Source organism: Cupressus sempervirens, chromosome 7 (genome assembly GCF_028749045.1).
Source record: "Cupressus sempervirens isolate cs-2001-9-10 chromosome 7, ASM2874904v1, whole genome shotgun sequence".
Classification (NCBI taxonomy): domain Eukaryota; kingdom Viridiplantae; phylum Streptophyta; class Pinopsida; order Cupressales; family Cupressaceae; genus Cupressus; species Cupressus sempervirens.
In genome coordinates this window covers 362,065,432-362,077,231 of record NC_143124.1, presented here as the reverse complement: position 1 = coordinate 362,077,231, position 11,800 = coordinate 362,065,432, and the positions used below count along the sequence as shown (strand labels likewise).

The window sequence follows — 11,800 nt, the reverse complement described above, 5'->3', positions numbered from 1 at the left end:
CTTCTTTCAGTATCTAAACTCAGTCATTAATTTGGAATAATTATTCTAAAAGTCAAGAGCTTTGTGGCGATTGGTTTTAAGTGCAAGGTAGGAAAAGGGGATTTAATTCTATTTTAGGAAGACAACTAGCCCTCAAATAGTAACTTGAATATCTTTGAGGATTTGTATATCTATGAAGAGGTGTTTAATGACATGTGTGGTAGAATTTTTTGTTGATTACTGGCTTGGGACTAGCTGGGTTGATTTGGGTATTGTCTCTCCTCTACTTGGTCCTTTGATGATTCTTCTCAATTCGACAATCCTTTCTCTTAGGGACTTAAATGAGTTAGTTTGGGCTACCTAATTTCCTTCTGGATATTTCTTTGTGTCCTTATCTTATAATTTTTTTAATGTATTCCTAAATCCTTCCCCTTGATGGGCTAATTCTTAGATCGCTTGTGTTATTCCTAAGATTTATATGTTCTTCTAGATTCTTCTTCAGAATAGGACTCTCACTATTTACAACCTATGTAAGAGAGGTTTCTCTTTACTAAATAGATGTGCTCTTTGTTACCTTAGTGAAGAATTCATGAATCACCTCTTTATTCACAACCCATTTTCCTAAGAAGTCTAGTCTCTTTTCCTCAACAAACTCAAATCTTAATTGGACTTTCATTTCCTCTATCTTGGACTATTTCAATCAATAGATCCCTCACTCACTATAGCTTAAAAACTTATGGTTCTTCTCCCCCCCACCCCCCTCATCCCACATTCTTTGGGGTATTTGGAAGAAAAGGGAAAATATAATATTCATGGATAAATCTTCCCCTGCTTTCCTTATGTTTTCAAAGATAGAACGGGCTATCTTGGAGAAATATAATGATAAAGGCCCTATGTGTCTCCTAGGGAAGCCCTTAATGGTATTGTTATTTTTTCTATTTCTAATGTTGTCAACATAAAAGACTATAAATGGAATTTTTCATAAGTTAATTGGGCTAAAGCTAACTTTGATAGGACAACCAAGGGAAATCTTAGACTGGCTAGGTGTGGGGAAGTGTTAAAGAATCATTTTGGTATTTTCCTTGCTGATGTGGCACTCCCTTTGGGAAACCAAACTAATCACTTTACTAAGGCTATGACAGCTCTTCAAACTATCAATATGGGTAAGGAGTTGGGGATTGGTAATCTCTGGTTAGAGGGAGACTCTAAAAATATTGTGAACTCCATGAAAGGATAGTGTAAGACTTCTTGGACAATCTCTAATATCATTAGTGAAGCTATTGCCATTCTTAAAACTATGAACAACCTCTATATTACACATACCTATAAACATGCCAATATTGTTGCTCACACTCTTGCCAATATTGCAGTGAGATTTAATTAATATATGACATGGAAGGGTGACACCAATATCCCTTTCAAGGTTGCATCATGTATTAATTATGATAAAGTTAATGGAAAAAAATGAGTGATACCAAAAGATAGTGAAGTTACTTCAAGGTAAAATTATTGTGATTTTGAGGCACCTATTAGATACCTAAGTGATAGAGAAAACAATTATGACTTGTCCTACTCGAATGCTTTGTGGGTATTAAATTTTGAGGTTTCTTTCCTTTTTTTTATCTTACTATTTGTGCTCTCCACTTGGTGTTTGCAACCCTATTTTGGTGCTTTACTTTTTGGTAAGCTTTTTGGAGTTAGGAAAATATTCAAGATGCTAGGTCGAAAGAGGAGGCATAGAGAGCCTCCATTGAGTGAGAAATGGAAGAAAAGGATGAAGGTGTGAGAGATTATAGAAGTTGGTGACCTCACCCCTTGATGGAGTGCCTCCATGGTGGCAAACCTATGGTAACTAATTTTTAATTTTTAATTTTGGACAATTGGGATGAAGGTGTGTTAAATTACAAGGGAAATTGCTTTCATAGAGGAAATAATTTCTATTAGGACTAGTATTCCTATAGTTTGAAGAAAATTCTACAGGGATAGGAAGAATTATGAATCACTTGTAGATGATTTCCCTAAAGATGAGAAGGAAAGAAAGGCTTTGGACAAAGGTGGTAAGACTTATTATTCTCTAAAGTCTCTTAAGAAAATCTGGAGATCTTTTCTTAGGGAAATTTTTTAGTATGTAGCATTGGATGGAAGATTCTCGAGGGTCTACACATTATTTTATTCTCCTTAATCATTTTAGACATGGTATGACAATTCCATTTTATTTGTACTCCTCTCAATGCTGGTATCAATGGAATGGGAACTCTTGAAGTCACCCGCCATGATGATTTAATGGTCCTTATTCTTGACCATATACAAGACAACTCTGTGGGGATCCCAATTTCTATTAAGGTGGAGTTGGAGGAGGAAACTAAGGTCTCTAAGTATTATGACGAGTATGACCTTGCTAATATGAAGGGAGTGGCTCTCAGAAAGTGACAGTAATAAGTACCAAGGGGAAAGACAAACCTATTTCCTCTACGAAGACTCCAAGTACAAGTAAGACCAAGAGAAAGAAGATGAGAATTTATAAGGAGGTTATGATTTTTGATGATGAATAGAAGGAGAATAAGGAGGACATGGATATAGATAGAATATAGCAGACATAAGGAAAAGAAAAAGATGTCTACCTCTTTCTATGACAGAAAAAATTAAATCACTCTAAGCGTATAGATATTGGTTCTCCGGAAGTTGAGGTTCTAAGAGGTTCCCCTGCTCCTAATATGTTACGCCTGACACATCTTTTCAGACTATGGCTTCTCTAGTTGTGCCAACTTCCCTTCCCAAGGACAGTCTTGCGTGGCAAAGGGTTAATCTTGATGAGATGAATCTTGGACCGCGGAGATCTATGGTAAACAGGCCAGTTCAAGCAGAGAATACATGTGACATCAATTTGATTTAGTTGGTTGACTCTTCAATTCTTATCATGAGTGATTCTAGCAGAGAAACTAACCTTGAAATTCTCCTCGTGACAAGAAATCACATGCTGGATTTTTACAAGGCTATCAAAGGCTCCTTCCATAAACTTAAAGAGGTGAACTTGAAGATTAGGGACCTTAAGAGCAAGGCAAATGCTTAGGAGGAGAATGTTAAAGCTAGAGAATAGGTGGTGAACAAAGATAATGTTGACGTGGGAAACACGGGGTTTTTGGCTATGGCTATGGACAGGTAGGACGCTATCAAACTGGCAGACAAAGTTAGGGTGTTGGAGAAAAGGTGGCTTATCCGGATTCTTCTCAAATAGGCGTTGCAGAGCAAAGCTATAAAATATTGAAGACCTCAAATGAGAATATCATAATTTTTGTTTGTGAATTGGAGAACTAGGATAGAGCTGTGATATGGCTATTAGGATTTAACTGTGTGATTTTGAGTCAAATTCATTGACCCATGTTTCATGAGTAGTGATTCAACATGAATCCATCTTTCATGAGAATAAATGGAACACTTAGCACTCATTGGATCTAGGTGATGCTCACAGGGTGAAGCACCGGGGACTGCCCGAGAGATCACCCATCCCAATACTACTCCAGCCTGAGTGTGCTTAACTATAGAGTTTCCTCCATGGTTAAACCCAAAGCTTGCAACCCCATTTGCAAAACCTTCACCAAGTGTTGTGCCTTATGAACCATTCATTAAAAAGCCCCTTAAGCTCATCAATTGATAAGTAGGAGATAGTTTCCATAGCAAGTCAAATTGTGATATGGCTATCAGGATTTAACTATGTGATTTTGAGTCAATGAGCTATCAGGATTTAATTGTATGATTTTGAGTCAAACTCATTGACTCAAAATCACACAGTTAAATCCTAATAGTCATATCACAATTTGACTTGCTGTGGAAACTATCTCTTGCTTAGAATAAAACTATTATCTAACTTATTGATAATAATACTCTCTCTATGGAGAGCCCTACTGGCTAGGGGAGAAGGACCAAGTCCAACTACAAAAAAAGAGAGTCTTATGTGGTGTCCAAAGTCAAAGAGCTGAAGATGACAACAAAGACTATGAATAAGCTAGAGGGAGAAGCGATTAAACTTCTCAAAAATCTTGGGTAGCTATTTCTTTATGGCCTTTTCTGTGTGTATGTCTTGTGTTGTCTTTTTGTTCTATGGGCTTGGCTTTTGTTTGCTAGCTTTTTCTCAAGCTATCCTTCTCTTATATGCTATTTTTTTTTTTTGGTTAACATGGATTAATATTTGTATTGTTATTTTATCTAGCTTAAGTTCTTTTTTGTAATAAGGTTTTTGGGGCCCTTCAAAACCTATTTTCTCATAATAAAAAATATTTTGAATCACACTCCATGATATATCATTAGGAAGAAACATAGCATAAGAAAGCATAATGAAAGATTATCTATTTATTTTTCCTTATGATCTCTTATATTATGTTTCATCATGATGATAAATCATATAATGTGATTCGAATTGTTGATGAAAACTCTTACAAATAAGGAAAAAGACATAAGAACTTCTTCCCATAATTTTAAAGCTCTCACCTCTTACTAATGATTTTCCTTAATTTATTCTTTCATTTCTAATATTGTCATTTCTTATGACTAATAATTTTCATTGTACAATTAATTTTAGTCCATCGATAATTTTTTTATATCAAAGTTTTAGATGAAAACATAACGCTTATCTACTAGCCATTACATTTGAAATAAATGCCATAAAACAAAAACAAAAACAAAATTACCATTGCAATTGTCCAACACTTTCAAATGGAAATATTCAACCAACCTATGCAAGAAACCACTCGTCCTTGTTGCATTTCAATGCAACTAAAACTTAACACAGGTCAAGTTCAATGAAAACTAAATCTTGTCAAGGATTGATTGAATTTGACTAAAATGCGTGCTAATCAAATTAGAAATTTTAAAACTATATTTCTCTTTTAATTTTTAATCTTAAATTTGAGCATCTGTACATTTGTCCAATCATACCAATATGAATGTCAAATTACGATATTAATCTATTTTAATATTTTGATATCCCTAGACTTGTCCAAGATCCCCAATAAGAATGTAAAATGATCTTGTTAAAATAAATTTATGTCCCTCTTATCTTTATATTTTTCCAAATTATGTAAAAGGGACCTTATTAATGAAAATTTATGTATGCAAAGTGATCATATTAATGAAATTTATGCTTGTGTAGTTACTAAATTCTTCGAAAAATACTAATACAAGAGGAAAGAAAATTTAGTGGTGAAAATTTTAATGTCTATGGTGTCTTCCTACTTGTCCAATCATATGTCTCTGATATCTTTGTATGTTCAATGATACCAATACATGTGCAAATCCACCATATTAATGAAATTTATGTTTGTGATATCATTAAATTTGTCCAATAATGCCTATATAAATGAAAAGCCATCTTAGTAATGAAATGGTATATTTTTGTTATCTTTATATATGTCCAATCACACCATTATGAATGCAAACCAAACTTAATAATGAGTATTTATGTTGATGTATTCTTTAAAGTAGCACATAATGATAATTTATGTCTATACCATCTTTATATTTACCCAATCATACTAATATAAAGCAACCATATTAATGAAATTTTATATTTGTGATCCATTATTAAATATATAAAAAAATACCATTATACTATGAATGAAAATAGATCTTATAAAATAGAATTTTATGAATGTAGTACGTTTACATTTATCTAATCATTTTAATATGAATATAAAATGATCATATTGATTCAAAACTTATTTCTATAAAACCATCATATTTATTCAATCATATCAATGTAAATGCATACAGAATAATGAAAGAATTCTTAGCATCAAAATTCTTGAAAGAAGTCTTAGAATTTTTTTATTGCCAATTATCTAACCAACAAAACACAAAGAAATTGTATATATATATATATATATACATAAATTGCAATTTCCTGCTACCTAACACCCAGAATTCTCAAAAATACGAATATAAAACATTAATGTGAAATGACCATATTAATGAAAAGAGTTGTTGACATCGAGATTCAATAAAAAACGCTTGAGACATTCCGTTGGTAATAGCCAACCAGACAAGCACAAAGAAGCCATCTATATATATATATATATATATCACAATCTACAACTATTGAAAGCTAAGGAATAAACACTCAATAATCTCAGAAATCGGTGCCGACACTCTTCTGTAATGGAATTCCTCGACAAACTTCCTAGTAAATGCAGAAGTAGCTGAAAAGAATACTACATACAATTTAGACCTCGCAACATAAATAGCTTCCTCGTGAAGCTCAATAATGGACATTGACTTCAAGTGGGAACTATAGTATACTCCAACAACCCTAACCCTAACAAATATCTACGTCTTTATGTATGTTGACAGCCAAAATCTCAATAGCCTTCTCCGAATCATCACCCAAGGCTCTCGTAACCTCTCTCTTGTAGGCATAAACATGAGAAACAAACAAGAAGAACAAGAAGTTGAGAAAGAGCAAAACAGCCAAGAACGCATAGTAGTAATCCAGATGAGAAGCATTGAGATTGTTAAGAATCCATCCTCTCCTATTGCCTCTTGCGCTGATGTTACTCACTGCAGTCAGAAGCAAACTGCTGGTGAAGGCACCAACACCATGGGAGCTAGTGAACAAGGAAGTCCCAAGGCTCTGCATGCTCTCAGGAGCCTGGTCATAGAAGAAGTCTATCTTCCCAATATCAAGCAATGCATCAGCCATGCCCATCAGTGCAAACTGAGGAATGAGGGTGAAGATACTCCTTGGGACAATTGCCTTCTTGTTGCCTTCAAGGTGGTGTTGCTTGATGACATCTAGTCTCTTGAACTCCACAAGCATTGCAACAATCATGACAATGACCTGGATGAGCATTCCAGAGCCCATCCTCTGGAGAGCAGTTATGCCCTTAGGGTTTCCAGTGTACCTTCTGAGGAAGGGAACAAGGAGCCTGTCATAGATGACTGTGGTGATGAGCATGGAGAGGGTGAGGAAGGCTGTGGCACTGGCTGCTGGGAACTCAAAGCTTGACCCAACATGTCTCTCTAGGGTTTCTGCCTGCTTCACAAAGAGAGTGCCTGCCTGTGTTATCATTGTGCTGGGTATTATGGAGGCCACCCAAACAGGAAGAAGTCCTATCATCAGCTTTGTCTCCTCCACTTCTGTCACTGTGCACACTCTTGAGGTGTCCTTTGCATCACTCTTGATTGCAGCCTTGTCCATAACTCTGAAGGCAAAGAATAATATCAATTATTACTTTAAACTGCTATTGACATTTTAAATTTAAAACATATCACTTTAAAGCAATTACTTAGAAAAAAGTTTAGTTTTTTTTTCTACTTGTAAATGACCTATCAAATTTTGGCAAAAAGATGAAGAATTTTCATAACACTTTTGAACAAATTGCACTCCACCCAATGTTGCTATTGTAGAATTCTTCAGCATAAATAAAATCTATTATAAAGTATTGTTGAAGTTATGCATATTACTAAATAATATTATTTTGACTTGTAAATGGCTGTTACATTTATAATAAAATTTTAATATTTCTTTGTAACACATTCATGTTAGTAAAATTCACGTCTCTCTAAAGTAAGGTAAAGTATAAAATTTTTATGTTTGCCCATTTACAATAGTGGCCTCTTTTGTCATTGTCGAAAAGTTTTTCTCAACACATTCAAGCTATTATACTTCACCCATGCTAAGTTGAGATTAAGTATTAAAGATTTTTACTAACACACTCACATTGTTACCAACTACTCCTTGTTGTCTTTGTCTAAAAGCTTTTGCATACAATGGCCCCATCAAATTCCACTCCTTACAAATTTAAGATAAAATGTAAAAGTTTTTGTTAATATACTCACACCATTAATGTGCACCACTTATTGTTATGTGTAAATTTTTCTCTCCACATACTCTCATTGCATTCTACCCCTTGTTAATTTAAGATAATGTGTGCAAGCTTTTGTTAATATACTCAGACCATTAATGTCCATCACTTTTTTCAAATTCAAGATAATGTGTAGAAATTCACTTATTTCTAATTCAAAATAATGTGTAGAAATTTTTGTTCATACATCCATACTATTAATGTTCATCTTTGTCACTTAGCCCAGTGCCTATTCAAATCCAAGATCTTGAGGAACATACCCAAGAAATAAACCTTCTGGGCTGACCACACGGACTAAGGTAGGTGTCGATATATATATATATAGAATTTTATTTATTTATTTATTTTTAACACACTCAAGCTCTTACAGTCCACCCCTTGCTAAGTTAAGATTATATATATATATATTTATATTAACCTACTCATAGCATTATAGTCCACCCATTTATGCCATTATAGTATGGATCTTGACAATAATACTCAACCCAGTTTGGTCCACAAACATAAACAAACAATTTAGATCAAAGGAGATGCAATATGGAAGTAAAGTATATACATGTGATAGATCATGTACTGACCTCAAGGTTTTTGTATGTGAAATGGGATATCTACCCTTAGAAACATATTCTTTGGAATCAACTTCATAGAGCTCAGAAGGATCTGAAGGGGCCTTTGCTTTCCAGTTCGTGGCTACCCTGAAAAAAACTTTGGCCATGCGCTTCAGAGGGCTGCCAGTTCTGATTTTGTGTCTGTAGAACGGAGTTCCAATGAGGACAATAATGACAGATATGACAATTGCTGCCGTGATGATTCCATAGCTCACACCCCAGCTCACATTATCTTCTATGTAGATCAGAAATGTTTTGCCAAACAGAGTTCCCAAGAATATTGTGAACATCCACCAGTTGAAAAAGTGGTTTTTGTGGGACTTTTCTTTGGGTTGAAACTCATCAAACTGATCAGCACCAAAAGTGGAGATGTTTGGCTTTGTGCCCCCTGCGCCTACTGCCAAAAGATAGAGGGCGAAATAGAATACTCCGATTTGAAGAGGGGAAGCCTTCTCACATCCTTCACCTGATGGACAAGCAGGGGGTCTCAACGATGTCAATGACACCGCTAGTGTCATCAGCCCCATGCCCTGCACATAGTAGAAAGATTGTCAGTGGTTTGTGGGTATCTATATAAATGCTTTTAATTGTATCTATTGATGATTAGTCATTATGAAAGATCGAGAAAAGTGATTTAAAATGTTAATAAAGAAAAAGTGTATATATTCTTATGAAAATTTTCAATGTATACTAATAATACATTATGAAGTTAGGTAAGAGCTTAAAATACGATGGTAAATTATGAGCTTTTTATTTGAGACGTCTTAGTAAATTCAATAAATAATAATAATTAATCACAATATAAATAATAATTAATCATAACTTTGGCCTCTTATCCATCTAAAAAATAATAATACATCATGAAATATAATCCAAAATACTGAATGAAGAATATGTTAGATATTCAGCTGAGGGTCACAAAAACGATCTGAAATCATTAAAAAAATGTTGTAAAATAGCATCAGATTGAGTCAATATGAGAAATAAACCATAAGCATTGTTCAACTTAGATTAAGATTGTTCGGAACAGTTGATATTATTTCAACCAGGAACATGTTGCACAGATAGAGGATACTCAAATTGCTATTCCAAGTTACGGTCTTACATAGAATCATTGAGACTTTCTTTTAGCACCTAAAAACTAAACATGAGATCTGATTTCATGGTAATCAGTAAAATAAAAACCATTAAAAAATTCCCTCTACCATCTTTTCAAATTCAAAGATGCCAATCAACAATCAGAAGAAAACCTATGTGAACAATCCGATTAGGTAGAGCAACCAAGAACCCAAAATCAATCAACCAAAAACCAAAAATCAACAATAACTTTTCGCTAGCATATGATAAAACTCAAATATAATTGTAGTTTCACCTTTAGTATATGAACTTTACTTTTCTCTTTAGCTTTCTGCTTGCAAACTTTCTGCCTTAGATTTCTCTTCTTAAGGGTGGATTACCATTTATCATCTGATATATCAAATGATAAAATGTATGAATATAATCTAATTGAACAAAATTGTGATAAACTATTATAGAATAAGGAAACATCAAAATCCCTCCACACTTTTTCAAAAGTTATGTATAATATATAATAGGGAAAATTTGGGTTTTCAAAGCTAGGGTATTTACCACTATGTAGACAAAGGCAAAGACCAAGAAGGTCCAGTAGCGACCCCAATGAGTATCAGCAATATAAGCCCCAATAATGGGTATAATCCACATTGTACCAGTCCAGTTGGTAACATTTCTTGAAGCAGAAACAGTGCCTTCATGGAGCTTGCTTGTGAGATATATCACCAAATTAGCCCATATCCCACCAAAAGCCAGCCTCTCACAAAACTCATACCCTGTTCAATCAACAATTTTACAAATCTCATGTCATCAACAATACTAAACACTGTACAAAGTCTGAAAACAACAAAATCTCTGAAGAACATTAATTTCCATGCTCTATAATGAAGATTTCGGCAATTCACAATTAGCATATTATATTTGTAGGCTCGACTGTGTAAATTAATCCAAAAACACATAGATTTTACACTATAGTCCTTCTTCAAGATAATTTCCATCATAGATGATGGATTATAACATGTGAAAAGATTCATATAAACTACCATATAATATGTTTGAAAATTTTCCATACCCACTATAAAAGAACATGCTTTTATTCCACCAGTCTTTGCTCTCTCAACAGGCCTCCCATGCAAATCAACACTCCCATCTAATGCAAATTTATCCACTTCATTTTCTGCTTGTGAATTCACCATCTTTTGATCGCCATTGCTGGTCACCATTGTATGTAGTTCTACAAACACTAATGTGAACTTGAACTTCAAAGCTCACCAGATGTTTGCAGACATAATGAAGGGCACCCCAATTGGAGTCAAAACGTGGATAAAATGTAGAAGTATTACAACCATTCAAAGGTTGAAGATGGACATATATAGAACATTGTAGACCAGTCATCGTTTTCACGTCATGAACACCGAAACCGTGGTAGACCTGCAGAAACCATCCACGCATTTAATGTTGTTTCATGATAAAACAAACTTGTACGTCCATGGTCCTTGGCAGATAGCCCTACCTTTGGCTTGATTTTTTTGAAATTGGGGCAGTCTATTCAGGCTTGAAAGTTCGTAGCTCCCATTTTTAATTTTTATTTTAATGATTTTTTATCCATGTAATTTCTTTAGCCACTCAAAATTCCAGTAGACTAAGAATCTTACGTTAAATTTCTATATTTAAGAATAAAAAACAAGGGATATACATTCTATTAAATTTATCTCTAACATTTAAATATGGTTTAGTTGGGATGTACAGTCTCGTACTCAATAAGAATAAGGGTATTAAAGATGGTTTAGTTGAATTGATCTTACACTTTCAATAGTTATGAAGGACCTTCTCACTATCAATATATTCTATTTAATCTAAATTAATTAAGAAGTGACAATAGGATTCCAAGAGCCATCATTTAGAATTCTAATTATAGACTATGGAGATGTCAACATGAATTTCCATTTTGAGAATATTGTGATCTTGACATAAGTGTTATACAACCTATGTAATCTTTATTTATTTTTTTGTCTATTTCTCATTGTCCTTGTGACTAGATTTTTGGTGATTCTATCATTTTTGCAAACCAGGCCAATTAGTTTAAATAAATTTCTACAGTAGATTTTATTGTACATATAATTTTTGCATCAAGGTTTTTAAATCAATCGTCACAATGAGAAGAACTAGAGGAAACATAAAAATGATAGATCAATGAGTGTGATTCCAAACGTTGATGCAAAAATTATATGCATAATCAAATTCAGAAAATAAGAATTTTGAACTAAGCTAATTGTTTTGTCTAAT

The 11,800-nt window shown here is 33.8% G+C and overlaps 1 protein-coding gene across 1 annotated transcript; it reads right to left on the bottom strand.

Annotated features, from left to right (window-relative positions):
• Positions 1 to 5,913: 5,913 nt before the first annotated feature.
• Positions 5,914 to 10,857, bottom strand: LOC149546984 (protein NRT1/ PTR FAMILY 5.3-like). The gene is made up of 4 exons (XM_089791459.1): positions 10,587 to 10,857; positions 10,073 to 10,290; positions 8,414 to 8,973; positions 5,914 to 7,172 (listed from the first exon to the last, which is right to left on the bottom strand). The coding sequence occupies exons 1-4, from the start codon at positions 10,735 to 10,737 to the stop codon at positions 6,287 to 6,289; spliced, it is 1,815 nt and encodes a 604-aa protein (XP_089647585.1). The 5' UTR covers positions 10,738 to 10,857; the 3' UTR covers positions 5,914 to 6,286.
• Positions 10,858 to 11,800: the final 943 nt, after the last annotated feature.